This window comes from Grampus griseus (assembly GCF_964374135.1).
Source record: "Grampus griseus genome assembly, chromosome: 15".
In the NCBI taxonomy this organism is placed as follows: Eukaryota; Metazoa; Chordata; class Mammalia; order Artiodactyla; family Delphinidae; genus Grampus; species Grampus griseus.
Genome location: NC_139009.1, coordinates 34,992,922 through 35,014,420, shown reverse-complemented (window position 1 = coordinate 35,014,420; position 21,499 = coordinate 34,992,922). Strand labels below are relative to the sequence as shown.

Sequence of the window (21,499 nt, the reverse complement as noted above, 5' to 3'; positions counted from 1 at the left end):
TCTTTTCATGTGCTTATTTGCCATTTGTATATCCTTTTTAGTGAAATATCTGGGCATGTCTTTTGCATATTTTCTTTCTATCTATCTATCTATCTATCTAGGCTGCACCAAGTCTTAATTGTGGCACATGGGATCTTTAGTTGCGGCAGGCAGACTTCTTAGTTGCACCATGTGGACTTTTTTTTTTTTTGGCTGCATTGGGTCTTCATTGCTGTGCATGGGCTTTCTCTAGTTGCAGCGAGCGGGGGCTACTCTTGGTTGTGGTGCATGGGCTTCTCATTGTGGTGGCTTCTCTTGTTGCAGAGCATGGGCTCTAGGTACATGGGCTCAGTACTTGTGGCTCACGGGCTCTAGAGTGCAGGCTCAGTAGTTGTGGCGCATGGCCTTAGTTGCTCCGCAGCATGTGGAATCTTCCCGGATCAGGGCTCAAACCCATGTTCCGGGCACTGGCAGGAGGATTCTTAACCACTGCCCCACCAGGGAAGCCCCATGTGGACTTGTTACTTGCGGCATGTGAACTCTTAGTTGATGCATGCACGCAGGATCTAGTTCCCTGACCAGGGATTGAACCTGGGCCCCCTGCATTGGGAGCGTGGAGTCTTCCCCACTGGGGAAGTCCTCTTTTGCATATTTTCTAATTGGATTTTTTTTTACTGTTATTTATATATTCTAGATACTAGTCCTTTGTAAAATATGTAGTTTGAAAATATTTTCTCCCAGATTGTAGCATGTCTTTTTATCCTTTTCACATGGGCTTTTTTTTTTTTTTTTTTTGCGGTACACAGGCCTGTCACCGTTGTGGCCTCTCCCATTGCGGAGCACAGGCTCTGGACGCGCAGGCTCAGCGGCCATGGCTGACGGGCCTAGCCGCTCCGCGGCATCACATGGGCTTTTAAGAGCAAAAGTTTTTAATTTTGATGGGGTCCGAGCTCCATGATTTTTAAAAAATTTATTGTATTTATTTGATAGCACTGGGTCTTAGTTGCAGCAGGCGGGCTCCTTAGTTCTGGTATGTGAACTCTTAGTTGCTGCATGCATGTGGGATCTAGTTCCCTGACCAGGGATCAAACCCTGGCCCCCTGCATCGGGAGCGTGGAGTCTTAACCACTGTGCCACCAGGGAAGTCCCTCCATGATTTTTTAAATTCAGTATTTTTCAACCCTTTTCTGACCTCCAACTACTTACATGGGCAAAAGATTTCCATCAGCATTATCTATCATTACAGTGATTCTCACTGCTAATGAAATTAAGTTGGTAATAATAAGTATTATAAAAATCAGTATTTATAATCACTCATTAATACCTCTATTCTTTTCATTCCAATTCAATCTACAATCTCATGACAAAGATCTCTACATTCGAAGTCAAGTCAACTTTAGCTTGTAAGAGTAACGGGGGATGGGAAATAAAAAAGAAAATTATTGTCTATTAGAGTGTTAAAACCCAACTATGCCAACCCCAGCATATAGAGTTGCTAGGCCTGAGAATCTCCACAATGAAAATAGCTTCTGTGAGAAGATAAGGAGCTTGCCTACATAAACGCTTGAAATTTCTTTTGCTTCATGAGTCTAGGACATCTGTAAGTTTAGGAAACACATCCCATTGGATGAGAGGCAATTTTTCATAATGAAAAATTAAGGCATACCTAGTTAGTATAACTGTGTTCTTTTTGATTTATTCCAACACTTGAATCTCAGATTTTTCATCATTGCCCATAATATATAGCTTTGAATTTCCTGACCACTCTATGCTTCTGGTTTTCTTCTAAACGCAAGGAGCTAAAATTTAAAAGTATCTGGAAATCAGTGAGGGAAAGAAAATACATGCAAAATTTTTAGTGGAATATAGATTAGAAATCTATATATAGATTTCTATATATAGATCTATATATAGATCTATATAGATATAGTGGAATATAGATTAGAAATCAGTCTCTTATGTGACAACATCCCTTCTATCACAAATATGTCAATGTGATGCATTTTGCATCAATACTGTGTACACAAAGAATAACAGCAACAATGATGAAATCGGAAATGATGGTTAGAGTTAGGAGATGTTGGAGATGAAGTGAACAGGGAGTAGGACAAAATCAATAAGCAATTAAAAAACCATTGAACAATCTTAATAAGTTCACCAACCTATTTGACTTAAAGAATCCAATCCTGCTGTGACAAACAGTGGTTTATTCTGATCCACACATGTTGATTTGCTACATGGATGAGAAGAAAAAAGAATCCAATTAAGTTTAGCAATCAAATATCCTGCCACTCTCTATGGTAAATACAAGAGCCAAGTTTTATATCTAGCCACTGGTGACAGCATTGCTCAAAATGAATGAATGAATATTAATATGATTCCAAAAATTAAAGTAGAGCACTAATAAATGTATTATAGGAGAAAAAAAATGACAGACCCAAATTACCTCAAATCAAAACCAAGGAAAGTAGCAAGGTTAAGAAAAATACACACTAAAATGATTGATTCCACTTCTAATCAATATAAAAAAGTGATAATAGCGGGAAGGCTACTGAAATGAGGGAAAAGAAGTAAAAGAAATCAGGGAAACAAGTATAATAGTATCATTGTTTTGTCTAGTCTCAAACTAAGTATTATATAACATTTTAGTTGTAAAATTTGATAAATATTTAAACAATACAAGAAGCAGGAGACAATATGAAATTATCTCTAAGAACAGTCATCTGAGGCACTTTCCTGGTCAAGAAGCAAAAGACTTGTGAGAACAATAATCAGATGAGACAATAACAACAGCAAAAAAAAAAGATAAAAAGATATTTAAAAAATATTTTAACAGTACCTTTTGTCAATGCCAAATGCCAACTGGTTAATAACTCCACGTATTTTTAGTAATAGAGCTTCTGATTTACTGGTAAACTAGAAAGAAAATAAATCAGGAGAATAAATTACATGCTCTGCTTTCAAATCACAGAAACAGGTAAAATAAATATGGCTTTGAACAAGTACAGATTGCAGAGAGGAATACTATCTATTTGTCCAACAATACTTGTGTTTCAGTAAGCAAAACAAAACCTTTGAATAAAGGGAAAGAAAAATCTCAGTAAATTTGTTTTAACTTACTCTTCAAACTTCATGAGTGCATGATATTGAATAGACTTGTTTTTATGCACTGATCATTTCCGCTACTCCCACAAATGGATCGTAATCATTGCCAAAATGCAATCTGGTTGGTTAAAAAAGTAGGAGGTATGCATCATAAATAACTTTTTCATCTAAGGGCATATGACTGTCTTCAAAGCAGTTAATGTGGGAGTTGCAGATTAGTCCAACAGATACTGATACTAACACCTTTTTTTAACTTCTCTTCTGAATTGCCTTTGGAACCTGCAAAATAAGCTACTGAATATTCTCAGTGGTGGTCTATAACTAGAATGATCATAACCAGAACATTTTAGAGAACGAAACGGGGTGGCTACTATTAATCATTAATCTGAGAAATCAGGTGAAACTAGGACATATGGTTACCCTACAAATCTTTTAAGACTAATTTGATTTTTGGAAATACCAAAGTCACCCAGCCAAATAAGAATGACCAAGATGTATGAAAGTGGGAAAAACAATCTTGAACCAAAATGAGATGTAATTATAATGTACAGAGTTCAATTTTCAGGATAATATTCATTCTGGATTAAGAACAGGCTCCAGGGAAAACATTCAAAGGAGAACACTCATGTGAATATGTAAGATTTTATTTATTTATTTATGCATGCATGCATGTGGTACGTGGGCCTCTCACTGTTGTGGCCTCTCCCGTTGCGGAGCACAGGCTCCGGATGCGCAGGCTCAGCGGCCATGGCTCACGGGCCCAGCCGCTCCATGGCATGTGGGATCTTCCCGGACCGGGGCACAAACCCGCGTTCCCTGCATTGGCAGGCGGACTCTCAACCACTGCGCCACCAGGGAAGCCCCTGATACATTTATTTTTAAAAATTGAAAAATTTTAGGCTTCCACTGAGACAATTTTCTATTATGAAAACTTTAGTTGAATTTTAAAAACACAAGTTTTCATCATCATCATTATTATATTATCTATTATGTTCCCTATATGGTGAGGAAAAAAACCTCGTCACAAATGTCTTTCATAGGATGTGGGAAGTTTTCTAACTCAACCCCACCCCCATCTACTGCATCAACTGCCTTGAAAACATCCTCCAGAAATAGCTGTAGAGCTTTTACTTATGAACTCAATGCCTGGGAACTCATAATCTCCAAAAGCAACTCATTCCATTTTCAGATAATGGTAGCATTAGAAATTTCTTTCTTAATTTGAACTAAGCTCTATTGATTCCTTGTTATTGACTCTAAGAAAACAAAGAATATATTTAATCCCTTTTCCGTGGATCAGTCCTTCGAATGTTTAAAGAGTGTTATCACAATCCCGATGCCAGAATATAATTTTATACTGTTCCTCATACATCATAATTCTAAGTCCCCTAACATCCTGTTGGCTCTCCACTGAATCTGGTTCTACTTACCAATGTTTTTGTTTGTTTGTTTGTTTTTGTTAACTTGATTAGATTGCTCATACTATCAAACCAGTATTCTTGACTGAATTATAAAGGATAAACTATAGTGTTAAAAAAAAAAGACTGCTGAGTATCATTGAACCTTGTAAAGCAGTACCCAAGTCTGGGCTGTAGGGTAAGAGTGGAAGTGAAACTGAAAGGTGGGCCTTTGATAACTCTGGCTGCTTTCTTCTTGGTGTGGGAAGCTAGAAAAGCTGGTGGTCCAGAGTGCTCTTATAACCCCAACCTCTGAACCCTCTGGCTTACTGAAAGCTGAGATGAAGGAGTCTCAAATCCTTTCCCTAGTCCCTGACCTTCTAGGGTCTTTTGAACCATGGTTAACTGCAGGCCTGCTGTGGCCTGGGTTGACCTGACTTCACCTAAATTTGTATCCGTAAGACCAGACTGGCCCTGATGGATCATCAAATGTGATCTGTTCCTAAAGAAAGACAGGGATTTCCCTCAGCGAGCTAACCAGAAGTAAGTATGGGGCCTTGTCTAGTGGTGAAAGTAAGAAACTACAAGATCCATGGTCTTTGCTTCTGTACTCTGAATGAGTAATTTACTTTAAATTCGTCATATCTTTTTCAAAACAATAAAGAATATTTTTGTGGTTGCCAAGGGGGGGTTGGTGAGGGAAGGTTGGATTGGGAGTTCGGGATTAGCAGAGGCAAACTATAATATACAGAATGGATAAACAACAAAGTCCTACTGTACAGCACAGGGAACTATATTCAATATCCCATAATAAACCATAATGGAAAAGAATATGAAAAAGAATTTAAAAAAAAGAATATTTCCAAAGTACTCTGTCAACCTAATATGTAAGCAGATACAGTACAAACATAAAAGATAATGATTTTTAAGAAAATATATAATAAAATATATTTGGAGCATTCTGAAAAGTATAAAAATTTTAAATACAGATCATATTTATTACTTTTCATCTTAATATACTAGCCACGAAGGCTGGGGACTAGGCCATGTTTTCTACAGGTTTCTCTGAGCACTCTGATTTAGAGGGAAAAAGAGACCATTCAAATGGGAAGAAAGTTTTTCCTTTTTTTTTTTAATAAAAAATGCGTTTATGTTTTATTGTGTTAAGAGGATATCCAGCAACATTTGGTCCTGCTGTGGAAGATGATGTAACAGTAATTATAAGAACCAGCCTTGGGCTTCCCTGGTGGCGCAGTGGTTGAGTCTGTCTGCCAATGCAGGGGATGCGGGTTCGTGCCCCGGTCCGGGAGGATCCCGCATGCTGCGGAGTGGCTGGGCGCATGGGCCGTGCCCGCTGGGCCTGTGCGTCCGGAGCCTGTGCTCCGCGGCGGGAGAGGCCACAGCAGTGAGAGGCCCGTGTACCGCAAAAACAAAAACAAAGAACCAGCCTTTACTGAACTTTGTGTCAGACCCTGTGCTAAGCATTTCGCAGTACTTGGGCTACTAATCCTCACAACAACCCTATGAAGAAGGTATTGTTTTGTCCATTTTACCAGGAGACTGAGGCTTCAGTGAGATTAAGTGACTTGTCTGAGACAAGTAAATGGTTGCCCAGGCAGCATGACTCCCAAGTTCATATTTTTAACCTCTACAACAAACAGCATTTAAGTTTTAAAAAAATTGTTAGTCTTTTTCTCTTTTAAGAGAACATAGATTCTAATTTTTAAGGGGAAACTAAAACATAAATAAATAAACAACCAATTTATCTCTTTAATATTGATGGGGGTTTATGGCTATTAGAAATTTAGAACTTTTGCTTCAAAGAAATGGTAGGCCATCTAGCAGAGTGTGTTCTAGAAATACATTATAAACACTCTGTAACAAGAGGGTTTTGAGGCAATGGGAAAGGAGAGAATGACATGCATTAGTAAAAGCATTAGCATTCATAACTGTGCACCAAGCTGTTAATCTTTCCAAATTTGTTACTGTCCGTTCAAACCCAAAGGATAGGAAACGTACAAACCATTAATGATGCTCCGTAATAATGTGCAACAAATCGAAGTGTCTTGCATATTACCTTCCTCTTCTCAGAGTCAAAATCCTGAAGAAATATGTTATTAAAAAGAAAAAAGTTGAGACAACTAGTGTCTGTAGCAGAAAGGTGCAAATTATTCAATACAGAAACAGATTTTCTTATTTATTTTTTGGAACATACCTTGAGTAGGATTCCATTACCTTGGCATTTGTTTCTATAGAGAGCTGAACAGTAGCTGCAGCCTTCTAGAGCTGCAGCTACCAGATCTTTCCTTGTTTAAACACTTAGCTCAACAGAATTTAGATATAAGCACACATTTTCTAGTGCGGAATACCCCAAGGATTCTCTGACAAGCAAAGATAAGAAGAAACCAATTTTCTACTTTCTTAGCTTTAAAAGTTGGGACATAGGCCCTGTCCCTTGGTGACTGGACTGGATTCAGTTTCTAAATCTTCTGCCATATCCCCATTCCACTGTATTTACTGTTCCTTACCTATTTTCTCTTTCCCAACTATATCCTCTTTTCCAAAATCTTTAAGATGTGTGACCCCTTGACCTCTCCCTCCCAGAGTCATTTTTCTCATTTCATTATTACTTTTGTTCCTCTCCTATAAAGCCTAGGCATGCAAGTACAACAAGCTCAACTAGAAGTGGAAGAGCTTACCTGAAAAATATCGTATTTACTTCCAATTATGACCAGAGGAATTGGAAATGGGTCAATTAATTCACGATCCTGTTAACAAACATATTTCATTGATTCATTATAATTGTTTATTACTATGTATTCATCAATTTCCACTTATATCATTTTAAATCTTCCCATAATGTTGACATTGTTTGCTTGACATAAAGGTTGTTTCAATATTGAATTTCTTAAACTATCAATACATTTCTCAAGCATAAAACTAGAAATGACAATTCCCTAAACTATATTTATTCTTCATGTTGTATCCTTTTATTTTCTTAAATATGTCACCTTCCTGTTTTTTTTTTATTATTTCGTATTAACTGTTTGTTACAATAACATTTATACATGGGAACCATAAACTATCAGTTTTGTTCTGATATTACCTTTGTAAAACGCACTCACATAAACTCTGGGCAATATAAAATACTGCTCTTGGTTTTCTAGAAGATGACATTCATGATTGTATATAAAGGACTTACTTGTGTTATCATATTGCAAGTTTATAGTTTAATTAATTATCAGATGATAAAAAGATATTGATTATGTGACAGACACTAAATGAATGTAAAGTATAGTGACGGTAAAGGCTGTTAAAATTCTATTCCTTGCTTAAAATTGTAGTCTTATCTAGCCTTTGCCAGGTGACATTTGTACAACCTGGTTTTTTATCTTCATTTTACAGAGATTATAAAATCAGTATCAAACTACTGCTTTAAAACTCTATTCCTTTTGATTGGTGTAATATGCCATAACAATCACAGTAGATGTGTAACAAGAAGACATATGAAATCTTTTTCCTTGTTTTGCCCTTACTGAGGTTTTATTAAATTGCTATAATTTTCCAGTGAACAGGTTCATCTACATGAAATGAATTTCAACTCATGCATAAAAATCTAAAGAAGTCGTTTGTGATGTTATCTTTAACTGTTTATGGGGCTAAGAATTCTAGGGATAATCCCAAGAGTAACTCACTGGATGGTCCTTCTGCATATTGCTCCATATCTTCTGTCTCATTTCAGAAACTGCTTTAGCATTTTTCTTCCCCAGTTTCATCATCACTTTATCTACATGAAGTTTTGTGGCTTGCAACAGATTTTCCATGGTGGGCCAAAGGTCATTAGGTTTGGAAAGGTCCAAAACAAGAACAATAGAAAATGTCCTAAAGAAATAAAAACATGTTTCAAAAAAAAAAAAGAGTCAAAATAATTACTATTTGAAGCCATACTATACCGAAATTTATTTTCTAAAAATAACACTATAGTTTAAGAAAAAAAAACCCAGCAATGTCCTAAGAAAAAAATGCCAAAATTATAGCCTTATTTATTCTAGTGCTTTTCCCTAGTGATATTTAAGTGTCACAACTGAAGTTTTTGTTTGAACTAGTAATAATCCAGTTCAAATAATCGGCAAGTAATTGGGTCCAACAATGCCATATTTAGATCCACTTTTGCTGTGTGCTCCAAAGAAGGGAAGCAAAAATAATAATCACAGCAGCAGCAACAATGCAACAACCTGGTGAAGGAGAAGAAAACAGATTTACTGATGGTCCTTGCTAGGAGGACTACCTACCTTATTTACTCTTAACAACAACACTTCCTAGAAGATGTTATGACGGCCATTATATGGATTAGAAATCTGAGGCACAGATTCATATAACTAGTAAATTGTAGAGATGGTATTTACATCCAGAGCCACGTGCCTTTCTGCTGTACCTTGCTGCCTCTCTGAAAGCACAACCCTGGCCACCACACACACCACCACTGTGACCACATGCATGTGTGCTCATGTTCATGTAAATCTAACCTCAGCAATAACAACCCAATTTAAAAAGGGCAAAGAACTCAAATACACATTTCTCTATTTAAAGGTATACATATGGCCAATAAACATATGAAAAGAGGCCCAATATCACTAATCATTAGAGAAACCCAAATCAAAACCACAATGAGATACCGCTTCACACCCATTAGGATAGCTATGATAAATAAAAGTAAAAATAAACAAAACCCCCCAGAAAATAACGAGTGTTGGTAAGGATATAGAGAAATTGGAACCCTGATGCATTGCCAGTGGGAATATAAAATAGTACAGCAGACACTGTGGAAAGCAGTACAGTGGTTCCTCAAAAAATTAGAGGATCCTGCAATTCCACTTCTGGGTGTTTTGAAATCAGGGACTCAAATAGGTATTTGTATACCAATGTCCATAGCAGCATTACTAACAATTGCCAAAGGGGGGAAATGACCCAGATGCCCATCACTGGGTTAAGAAATGAACAAAACATGGCATATACATACAATGAACTATTATTCAGCCTTAAAAAGGAAGGGAATTCTGATACATGCTACAACATGGATGCATCTTAAAGACATTATGCTAAGTGAAATAAGCTAGACTCAAAAGGACAAGTATTATATGATTTCATTTACATAAGGTACCTAGAGTAGTCAAATCATAGAGACAGAAACTAGAATGGTGGTTGCCAGGGGTTGGAGAAGGGAGAAGTAGGGAGTTATTATTTATTGGGTACAGTTTCAGTTTGGGCAGATGAAATGTTCTGGAGATGGATGGTGGTGGTGGCTGCACAACAACGTGAATATACTTAATGCTACTAAACTGTACATTTAAAAATGGCTAAAACTGAATTTTATGTTATGATATTTTACAATAAAAAACGAACAAACAAATATAGGAGTATTTCAGAAAATGGTCATAATAAGTATGTAGAACCATAATCATGGGCCAATACGTTTTTGATCAACAGGGCAAACATTCTGCTAGTAGATATAGCAAGGAATTATAATACATGCTAGTTATAATATAGTCAAGTTATTTTGCTTAGTTTGAGCAAATCAGCTGTGTTGTGTAATTAAAGCAGAACAGTGGCTAAGTTCTATACTATAGGTCTAAATCCAGAAAGTAGTCTTTTTAGACATTAATTAGCAAGATTTTCTATAAAATTATTGAGCCATTAAATTCTCTAGCCAACTACATCTATGTCATTTTAATAAGCTCAGAACCAGTTTTGCTTAATTGTAACAGAATATACATAAGTGAGGATACTATATTTTCAGAGTTTTAGTATGGTTAATGTTTAAAAAAGAGAGGACTATGGTTGAACTTTTTTTAACTGTGGTAAAATATATATAACATAAAATTTATCATTTTTTCCAAATGAAAATAACTTTGTTTTAAGCAAAGGAGAAATGGATTATTCAACTTTTTTCTAAGATTAAGATTTATGTTTCCAGTGCACTGGAAATATCTGTGTTACTTTTACCTTCATAGCAAATGACAGCTAAAAACATTTTTTTTTAAACACGACCTTTTAAAACAGGGAAGTGGACCACAGGAAATGCTCTGTTACAAATTATCTAAGGTCTGTGGAAATGTTCAGTGCATCTATAATTATTCTATGAACAGGCATCTTAAAGATAAACAGTATCTAAGAGCACTGGTACGGCTGCTGAGGTCGCTGGGCTTCGTCCAACATAAGGAAATTATATGTCAAATTAATTCCAGCCACAAAACACTCTGAGATTTGCAGCTACATGAGGAGTGAAATGCTTTCCATGAATTCTTCCATCACTCAGCAAGCTACTCTGGACCCAGGCCTATGGCGCCCCTGCCCTCTGTTCATCATAACCCTGACCCCTCTTCTCTCCTAAAGCAGGCTCAAGCTGCCCTGGGGTTCCAGGCAAAGAAGACCAAGGACTCACAAAGTGAGGCGTTAAAGAAACTGGAGAGGTTTGGCTTCCTGCAGAAACCAGAATTTCTACAAGCCCGTGAGGTCTAGAGAAGGGAAGTGAGGTAATATGGCAAGGTGAAGTGCAAGTCAGGGCCAGGTAAGAGCTGCTCCCGGCCTTTGCAGTCCTGCCAGCCTCAGGCCAGGCTGGCTGGCAGCTCTGGGTCCTTCAGCTCCTCCCCGTCCGCGCCATCTCTTCACAACCACACCACCGTGAGCCGCCCGAATTCCCAGGCAGCTTCGATTATTTGTCTCTGTTAAAGGAGGACAAATGAAAACTATACAGCTGTAAAATCCCATGATTCTGAAAAGTAATGTCCGGGGAAAACGGTGGTTATAAAAAGCAAGATCTAAATCTATATACATACAATATCCCATACCTGTACGAAGTATATTTATGAACACTGAAAACACTGAAAGAAATACCTCAATATGTTGATAGTTCTTTTTCATGTGATTGAGGATGCTTTTACTTTCTATGTACCTTTCAGTATTTTTCCAGGTTTTCCATATGAGCATATATTACGTTTGTAATAAGTAAAAGACAGTAAATCATATTTCTTTAAAAGAAAAAAAATCACTGGACAAATAAAGCCAACATTACCGGCTAGTTATAGAAAAACAATTATCCTGTTAACAAGAAATAATTCCATACTCTAAAGATCTTAATGGCTGAAATTTAACAAATAATTGTCAAGCCCTTTGTATTTGGTCCAGGCAGCAGCAACCGTTTGTGTTAAACTCTGACAGGAGTAAGATATTTCAGATTTAAAAATTTTGTTTTCCTTGGCTAAGATGACAGTTTTCCACATCTGATGTGGCCACGTGTGAGAGTCATTGTTAGGAAAACACCACCAAAGAGTGAGGTTTTCCCTCAGGTTCTGTTTCTTTTAGGTCAGCAAATAGAGACTTTCTTCCTCCTCTGACTCATAGACTTCCCCTGGATGAAGCTTCAATGGTATTAATTAGCATTAAATTCAAAGTAGACATAATGTCCAGCTGCAGGAAAAACTCAGGGCTGAATTAGCTCACGCTTGGATGGGTGTTAGAAATAATTGTTTTCAAATTTATTTTTGCCAAGTGAATTCATTGCCCAAGTGTTATTTGACGTATTTTGTTTGTTTGCAGGCTTGCAAAATATGTTACTAGTTGGAATGCCAACTATTTCACTTCAGCACAGGCCAGAACCTTGGTTCTTTTAAAATCTCTGACAGCATTACAGTTTAAGCACATAGAAAGGAAGTGAACTGTAGGCAACATAAAACCGTCCCTGCAAATTCTGGTTCACAAAAGCCTACTCATATTCATCCTGTGGTCTTCACTGGATACTTACTAACAACTGTTCCTGGAGCTGGCCACACTTACCGTAAGGTGTCACTTGTGATTGGTATGCTGATTAAATCCAGTAAAGAGGTTCCTCCACCTAGTTCCCAAAAATGAGCAATATCTTTTGGCTGAAAAAACAGGGTTTTTTCAAATTAATGTTCTTTGATGTTTTTACATTTTAAATAGTTCTTATATTTCATTAGTACCAGCCAGTAATAATTATGGATACAAGATATTATAGTCCTCAAGACCATTTCTTGGCAATTTTTTGAAAGTTAAGGAAAGGAAATTTTTTCCTTTCTCTATTCCATCCCTCAAAATGCACCAAAACCTCTATTCCAAAGAACAAAAATGAAACATTAAGAATGTACATGTGTACTAAATGCCCTAATTCTACCCTAACCTAATAGAAGACATTAAACTGTGCCCCAATTCTGTAAATATCACATGTAGCGGACACTCACTCAAATTAGAAATAAAATTAACAAATTGAACACATTTGGAATTATCTTTTTGAAAACAATTATAATTTTAGATAGAAATAAAACAGTTGAACAGGAAAACATCCTAATTGAGGGAGGCAGAAGCTCACAAAATAAATCAGACACACAGACAAGACATGAGGAAACGGGAAGAACAGGTGGCAGTCCGGGCTGCAGACTGGGATTTCCTGGGCAATAGTATATAAGCAGCTGGTCTGTGCCTGACTTCCCTGGGGAATGTAACCGGTTGGCACTGGCCATACAAGCGGTAGGTGGGGGAACAAGGAGAGACTCAACAACTGTTTCCCTTTTTAGAGGACTCCAACACTAGGGGATTGAAAGGGCTGGGCAGCCAAAGGGCTGGGTAGCTTGGAAATAAGACCATCTATTCCATGACAGCTCTCCTACACCACCAGCTAGCTGATGGCATCTCTGCCTCTGGCCAGATACTAAGGAAACTTCAGGACACCAAGATTGTGTGAGGAGCTGATAAAGCTCTTCCACTTAGAAGTTTTAGGAGACATTAAATCTGAGAAAGATGTGAAGCCCATCTTTGAATGAATATGGAAAAGCCCAACTTGATAGCACAAAGTTTAACAGAAACAAATAGGTGAAAAAGAATCACATGAGTTTTTATGTGTCTAATACCATGAACTTGGAAGAGGCAGGTGGTCATTAAAGCAGTTTTAGATGAATATATATATTTTGCATTTTTGACAAGTTATCTCAACCATTAAAATTGTTTTGCAGTTGCTATTTGAATCATTAATGTTTGTGGGGGAAATAAGTTTGCATTGGAAAATCTCCCTTGATTCACAACTGGATGAAGAAAAGTTTTTAGAGCTCTTAAAAGTTAAGCTTATGAAAGTTGTCTCAGAGTTTCCCATGAAAAGGATAATTCCATTTCTAGGCTTATCACTCATGCAAAATTCATGTGAGTCACAAAAGTAAAGTCCTCCCCCATCTCAATATATTACTTTTTTTCTTTCCTCTTTTTAATTTCACAGTTTTAATAACCAGCTTGGCATTGGTGAATCCAGGAAGCAGCAACAGCCCATTTTAACTGTTTATATACACTGTCTAATAATCAAACACTTGGACTGGATCAATCTATAAAAATTTGCCTCTGTTATGGGAGATATGGGACCTTCTACTGTAATCTAGATTGTTCTTCCGTACATCTAATTTTATTTTTAAAAGACCTCTTTTTCATATGAGAACTCCAAAAGAGAATTCCATTTAGGAATTTTTATTCCTCTAACATACACTATAAGTTCTCCCTGTACCCTGAACAATGTCTAATTTTCCTCTGTAGATACACTAACACAGTGAAAACAGGATTATAGCCAATTAGGGCCTGTGGTCTCAAATAGCATTACCAACTTCAAGATGTATTTGTAAAAATGCTAATAATCTGGATTTTGACCAGTATTTTTTCATAAATATTCTACAGGTCAAATTCATATTTTTAGCAGATTTTTTGGAGACAGAAGATAACTCACGATGTTATTCTCATTTGAAAGAAGAAAATATGCCAAAAAACTGTACAATAAAGTTACAAAGGAATCCAATTCAAGCATTTTAAGACATAACAAATGAGAAGGCCAAAATATTTCCCCACAGTTAGGTTGGCTTCATATGTGCTGAGTTGCATTTGAGTTAAAAAGTACATAGCTATGAAGTGTACAGCTGGATATGTGCAATGATTGTAGGTAAGATGGAAAATATAAAATACAACGTCAGTATCCTCACTTCTCCATGTATGTGTAGCGCAGCATCACCAAAAAGACACTCACTATGTTATGTCCTTTTGCTCTCCTTCCATATGTATATTCCAAGGCTAAGGTTGGTTTTGGTGGCTCATCCCTGCACAATAAAAGACAGGTAGTATTACCATCATGGGTGGCATTATTTTCTTACGCTATCATCTTACCTGATTTATTTTTGCTTCCTCTTAAAAACTTTGATTAGTAGAGAAGTTACACCTTGTATAACACATTGAGATAAAAATGATTAAGAATTTATACAAAAATTAAATAAGCCTTCAAAATACCATCTTTAGTAGCAACTGCAGAGCATAATGGCACCTGCATGTAGTGGCAGCACCTAGCAACACTGTTGGGGGAGTAGAGAAGGTGCTGGCAGTGTTGGTGGCCATGTTAGGGCACAAGCTCTCTGCATGCAGGCCACGTGGGAAGCACTGACAGCAGGTTTGTGCTCAGCCTTGATGTGGGGAGCTGGGAACCTAATGACTATCAATTTAACGGCAACATCAATGAAAGACTTTTATACAGTTCTCAATCTGAAATCACGGTTCAAACGTAGGCATCATTTAGCTAATGAGAGCTACAAACAAACAAGACTTTCCTTATCAACTTCCTGCAACACCTACCAATCATGATCCTAAATCTTAATCTGGTGGCATGCTTCTATGGTATAGAAGATTAGGAAGTATATAAAACAAATGGTAACATGCACAGTTTAAAGACCAATAATGTGCTTCAAAAGTAAACCCATGAGAGGGCTTCCCTGGTGGCACAGTGGTTAAGAATCCGTCTGCCAATGCAAGGGACACGGGTTCAAGCCCTGGTCTGGGAAGATCAGCAACTAAGCCCGTGCGCCACAACTACCGAGCCTGCGCTGTAGAGCCCGAGAGCCACACAACTACTGAAGCCCACATGCCTAGAGGCCGTGCTCCACAACAAGAGAAGCCACTGCAATGAGAAGCCCACACACGGCAAAGAAGAGCAGCCCTCGCTCGCAACTAGAGAAAGCCCACGCGCAGCAACGAAGACCCAATGCAGCCAAAAATAAAAATAAATAAATTAAAAAAAAAGTATACCCATGAGCAATTCGAAGATTGTAATTAATGTTCAAACAGTCATGAACTAGATAGAACTAAAAAGTTTAAATATCAGAGTAGCAGAGCCAAAATAAGCAAGTACTATGGTAGACTGCGTAATTATGTTAATTTCTCCCCCCAAATAAGGAAATCCAATATTAATCCTGTACAATTTCTTTTTGCTTGTTGTTGGTTTTATCTTTAAAGGAGATTGTAAAAGCCATAATAAGGATTCACTAAGAATTAAAATATTTTGTTTCGGCCTCAAAATTATTCTCTTTCCGTATGTCTTTTAGATTCTAACTTGCCCTACGCAACAAGAAAAAGCAAATGTAGTCTAGAGGTTAACCTAACACTTACCTGTCAAGACACCTTAGAATAATAGTAGTCTTTCCCTGGAAATTCAAAAAGAAAGAAATACTGTGTTAATGTCATCCACATGTAAAATTTTATTATTGTTCATAATTGTGGCCCAAAATAGCTTTTAATCACTTGAATGATAAATTACCTGGAAACTAGAAACTTTCAGAATTATTCCTAAGTTTGATGAGTAGAAAAAGTTAACTGTCAACTTTCCATCAGAGTGCAACTACACTGCTATTATTATAATTATAAAGTCCCGCAGATGACAAATACTAGCAAATCAAACCTCATTTTAGTGGTCAACTTGGCAGCTGTCTTAAATTTTCTCTCTACTCATCAATGCTAATTACTGGTTAAGCTGATGATTAGTGTCTTCTAACATGTTTTAATTCCAATTTGTTGAAGTGGAAATAAAAAAAGATAACATACAAATAAAGGACATGTTGAAAATATGTTCCAAGTAAGCAATCCAGATACCAGGTTAGAGTACTTTTTTGGGTTTGTTTTATTTCTAGGAGATGTATTTATTCTAAATTTCTTTTTAGGAGTAAGGATATATAGGATGGCATATAGGATATCCCATCTCTGCCACTAATCATGAAACTTAACTTCACATCTTAACCAGGGACTGGCTCAGTGGTTTAAATCATTGTGTTTGTTTTCTTAAAACTATTTTTTTTAAACAAACAATCTCTTACAAGAAAATAGACAAAAGAGAAGCAGAGGGGAAAGCTCTACCGAAGGAAACCTTCAGGATCCAAAGAAAGCAGTTTGGAAAACTGTGGACTCTACCAAAAACACAGATTATTTTATTATACATGTGTTTTTTTAAGCCAAGAAAGCTATAATATTTACCAAAAAAAAAGAGATAATCATAAATAAATGACTCCAGATTATATCTGGGCTATGATCAAATTGAATGACTTTTTTTGGTAATGAGATATATAAATAATTGGAATAGTACTAAAAATATATATTATTGAAGGATATTTATTGGTAGGTGTTATATCAGAGTGAAAAACTAGAAACAATCTAAATGTCCCAAATGGGGAACTGATTGGCTATATTAATAACGGCAATCCGTATAATGGAATAACATGCAGCTAACAGGAATGATGACATAGGAATATACATACTGACATGGTAAGACATGCATAATAGATTATGCATGACCCTGTTTTCAGTTAAAAAGCTTCTTTTCCTACTTCTTTGAGATGCACATACATATATAATATGCATAGATACAGAGAGAGAGAAAAAAATACAAAAATGAATCCAGAGAGACATCACATGTTAACAGTGAATGTTTCCAGGTGGTAACTTTGTAGGTGATTAATTTTTTTTAAGAAAATAAAGATCTTCTAATTATCCCTTACCGAATGTGTACATGTAGAATATTTTTAAAGTTTTAAATAAATGGACTATAATACCTAAAAATTAATGTATTCTATGTACAAGAAAGTATACAGAATTACTGTATTTTAGAATTGGAAGGAATCTTAGATAATATCTAGCCAATTTTCTCAAGTTCTCATGATCCCATAGTGTTGATTTAAATTATTTTTATTATAATTTCATTTAAATGTATAAGACTACTTGGTGGAATTCCAAATAAACTCAACTCTGGGCACTGAAGTCAACTTTTAGGTTACCATTAAAATAATGATCCAAATTTTAAAAATTCACTAGTAAACTGTTGCGCTCTGAGAATGCATCCACAGACCCCCGGGTTTCCTAGTCCAAGAAGCACTGACACAGTACAAGTTCATTTAGAGACTATCAAAATGAATCCCATCTTCCCTTCTATTACTTCAATCACAGCAGTAGAGTAAACAATTACTCTACTTCTCTTCTCTGGCAAGAATCTTAGAGACTTGTATCAGTCTACCCTCATGGGTGCCATCTCTTCTGGCTTACAGTCTCCCTCTCCCTCTCAGCTACAGTCATTAGTCTTGTTAACTTCACACCCACATGGGCATGGGCAACCCACCTAAGACCCCGACCTCTCAGTCCCCTTTGCCTCCTCAAGAGACTTTTTCCTTCACTCTACTTCTGCTACATGTCACTTTCAAGGTTCTATCTTGAACCATTTCACTACTGGAAATTGTACCACTTCCAAAATCACACAAACAACACATTCTCTAACCACTTTTTTAGGAATCCCCACAGGAGTAACTCTTTAGCTTTAGTGAGAGGCCTCCAAAGTCCATCCATCCTTCTGGGACACAGCTGGAAACAGAGGGGTGCTCAGGCTACCTGAGCACTGACGCTGCCCGGTAAAGATGTAGCTTCACTGATGCAGAAGTTAGTTCCTGAAAGCCTCATGTCTGTTAACAGGTAGAAGCATGAAGCACAGAAATAAAGTAGTATTATATACACTATATATATATAAAATATCGTAAAACAGACAGTCCCCAACTTAGGACAGTTCCACTTATGATTTTTTGACTTTATGATGATGTGAAGTTGATAGAGACTCAGTAGAAACTACACTTTGAATTTTAAATTTTGACCTTTTCCCGGGCTAATGATATGCACTAATATACTCTCTCATGATGGTGGGCTGCAGCTCCCAGTCAGTCCCTCGATCACGAGGGTAAACAACCAATACACTTACAACCATTCCGTATGCACACAGCCATTCTGTTTTTCACTTTCAATACAGTATTCAATAAGTTACATGAGATATTCACACCTTATTATAAAATAGCTTTGTGTTAGATAACTTTGCTCAACTGTAAGCTAATATAAGTGTTTTGAGCACATTTAAGGTAGGTTAGGCTAAGCTATGATGTAGGTTAGGTTAGATGTATTAAATGCATTTTCGACTGACGGTATTTTCAACTTATGATAGGCTTACTGGGATGTAACCCCATTGTAAGTCGAGGAAGGTCTGTAATATAAACCCCAAATAAGATGAATTTCAGCATCTGCAAGCCTCAACCTTTTTTAGACAGTGTCACGAGCAGTTCTACGTCTCTGGCAGAAACTCTGTGGGCCAAACAAAGCTGCATGAAGATAGGATGCATCTGTTCCTGCTCTGTATGGCCACTTCCAAAACCTTTTTTATCCTTGGCTAAACAAGGGAAACTTACAGTCAGTGGGGAGGGGTCTCTTGCTACTAAAGTGTTCCAAAGCATATGCTGTCCTTTTCACAACAATAAACAGCCCTTTGACAAACATCATTGTAACAATTCAATTATTCCTTAAATGAGATTCCTAAAAGTGAACTAACTGAATATAAAATATGAATATTATTTAAGATACTGACTTATTGACTTAGATGCTGACTTAGATATTTAAATGGATCCTGGCTTTTATACTCAACTGAGGTAGAAGACCTTAATAGTTTCAAATTATGAAATAAAAGTTAAAATATTTAAAATTATATTTACTATTATAATTTTTCCTAGATCAATATAAGTACTTTTTAACTCACACTAAATATGGTATTAGCTAAGTATAAAATTAGTTCATTAACTTCAAGCTCAATGGTTCCATGACCATGAATTTGCACAAAATGTCTAAATATTGTTTTCAAAATGTAATTATTCTAATATTAGGTGATAAAAAATAAAATAATTCATTTCATATGTAAAATTCTTTCATCTGGGTATTTTTCAATCATGTCTTAGTGAGAATGTTAATACTGTCATCAACATTGTTTCTTAATTAACTGCCCCCTTAAATGATTATTCTATGTGAAATTAGCTCTCTGTTGATCTAAAGGGTATGCTATACCTGTGCACCTATCAACCCATGGATTTTGGGTGACTTCTGCTAATCTGTGTGGAGATAAATGACATTACTAGGGTCAGAAATGACAAACAGATTGTTGTATCTCAACCGCCAGCACTTTCCTAGAATGCTGTGGATCAGATGTCATCTTCAGGCTCAGCAGAAAAAGGCATCACGATTGATAAGATGTGTGTGGAAGATGTGTGCCTAGTGTTTGCTATCCTTTAAGGGACCCTGGAAAGCACCTTCTGACAACCAGATCTTAGACTATGGGAAACTGGAAAAGTAAAAATGTAGAGGTCTAGATAGCTTCCTTCACACTTTTCTACCACCTAGAGATTCAGGTTTAGGGTGAGAAAGTGAGCTCTGGGAAGTGAAAGACTAGTCAGTGACAAAGTTTTCTGGGCCACACTCTAGGAATACTAGAATGATTAACCCTTTAAAAAAATTTTTTTCTGCAAGCTTTATTTTTTACCTTTTCCATTATGGTTTATTACAGGATATTGAATATAGTTCCTCAGCTATACAGTAAAAGCTTGTTGTTTATCCATTCTGTATTTAATAGTTTACACAGAATGATTATCCCTTGAAAGAGAGGAAACATATGTCAAGAGGATCAGAAGACCATGCCTAGAAACTTGACAATCAAATGAGAGCACAGAAAACAAGAGAGAAAGGTCTGGATAAATTGAGATGTCATTAGGTATGATATTAAGAAAAAATTTTAAAGAGAATAATGGAAGAGGGTCCATGTAATTCATAGGACAAAACTGCTGAGACAATGCCTTAGAATAATATATTAAAGCCACAGACGCAAAACTACAAGTAATAAGTTCAGTATTATCACAGGAAAACAAAATGACCTTATATATATTACCAAAACCTGTGGCATGAGTGAGTGCAATATCAATGTGAAGAAGAAAAAGAGACAGAAGAGGAGGAAAAATGCAGCACACTTTGTGTATCTGTATGGAAACTTACAAACATGCAGGTGGTGGCAGCACAAACAAATGCATTTGCATGAAAATAAATAAACAGGGACTTCCCTGGTGGCACAGTGGTTGAGAGTCTGCCTGCCAATACAGGGGACACAAGTTTAAGCCCTGGTCCGTGAGGATCCCACATGCCGCGGAGCAACTAAGCCCGTGCGCCACAACTACTGAGCCTGCGCTCTAGAGCCCGCGAGCCACAACTACTGAGCCTGCGTGCCACAACTACTGAAGCCCGCACACCTAGAGCCTGTGGTCTGCAACAAGCCACCGCAATAAGAAGCCCACGCACCACAACAAAGAGTAGCCCCCACCTGCCACAACTAGAGAAAACCTGTGTGCAGCAACGAAGACCCAACACAGCCAAAAATAAATTAAAAAAAAAAAAAGCTTAAAAAAAGAAAAAAAATGAACAGGGACTTCCCTGGTGGCACAGTGGTTGAGAGTCTGCCTGCCAATGCAGGGGACACAGGTTTAAGCCCTGGTCAGGGTGGATCCCACATGCCATGGAGCAACTAAGCCCGTGCGCCACAACTACTGAGCCTGCGCTCTAGAGCCTGCAAGCCACAACTACTAAGCCCATGTGCCACAACTACTGAAGCCTGTGTGCCTAGAGCCCATGCTCTGCAATAAGGGAGTCCGCTGTGATGAGAGGTCCGCACACTGTGGCAGGGAGTAGCCCCCGCTTGCTACAGCTGGATGAAGCCTATGCACAGCAACGAAGACCCAACACAGCCAAAAATAATTAAATAAATTAATTTTAAAAAAAGAAAATAAATGAACAGAATGCATGTAACCTCATGGATGTAT

General features: G+C 37.1%; 1 protein-coding gene across 1 annotated transcript in view; it reads right to left on the bottom strand.

Moving 5' to 3' along the window:
* DYNC2LI1 (dynein cytoplasmic 2 light intermediate chain 1) overlaps window positions 1-21,499 on the bottom strand; it is a 45,232-nt gene that overhangs the window by 6,809 nt on the left and 16,924 nt on the right. The window contains exons 3-10 of the mRNA XM_082671804.1: window positions 15,960-15,994; window positions 14,554-14,623; window positions 12,315-12,403; window positions 8,177-8,363; window positions 7,181-7,249; window positions 6,505-6,582; window positions 2,819-2,895; window positions 2,142-2,212 (exon numbers count right to left, since the gene is read on the bottom strand). Of these exons, the coding sequence (XP_082527930.1) occupies window positions 2,142-2,212; window positions 2,819-2,895; window positions 6,505-6,582; window positions 7,181-7,249; window positions 8,177-8,363; window positions 12,315-12,403; window positions 14,554-14,623; window positions 15,960-15,994 (676 nt within the window). The remainder of the gene's footprint in view (window positions 1-2,141; window positions 2,213-2,818; window positions 2,896-6,504; window positions 6,583-7,180; window positions 7,250-8,176; window positions 8,364-12,314; window positions 12,404-14,553; window positions 14,624-15,959; window positions 15,995-21,499) is intronic.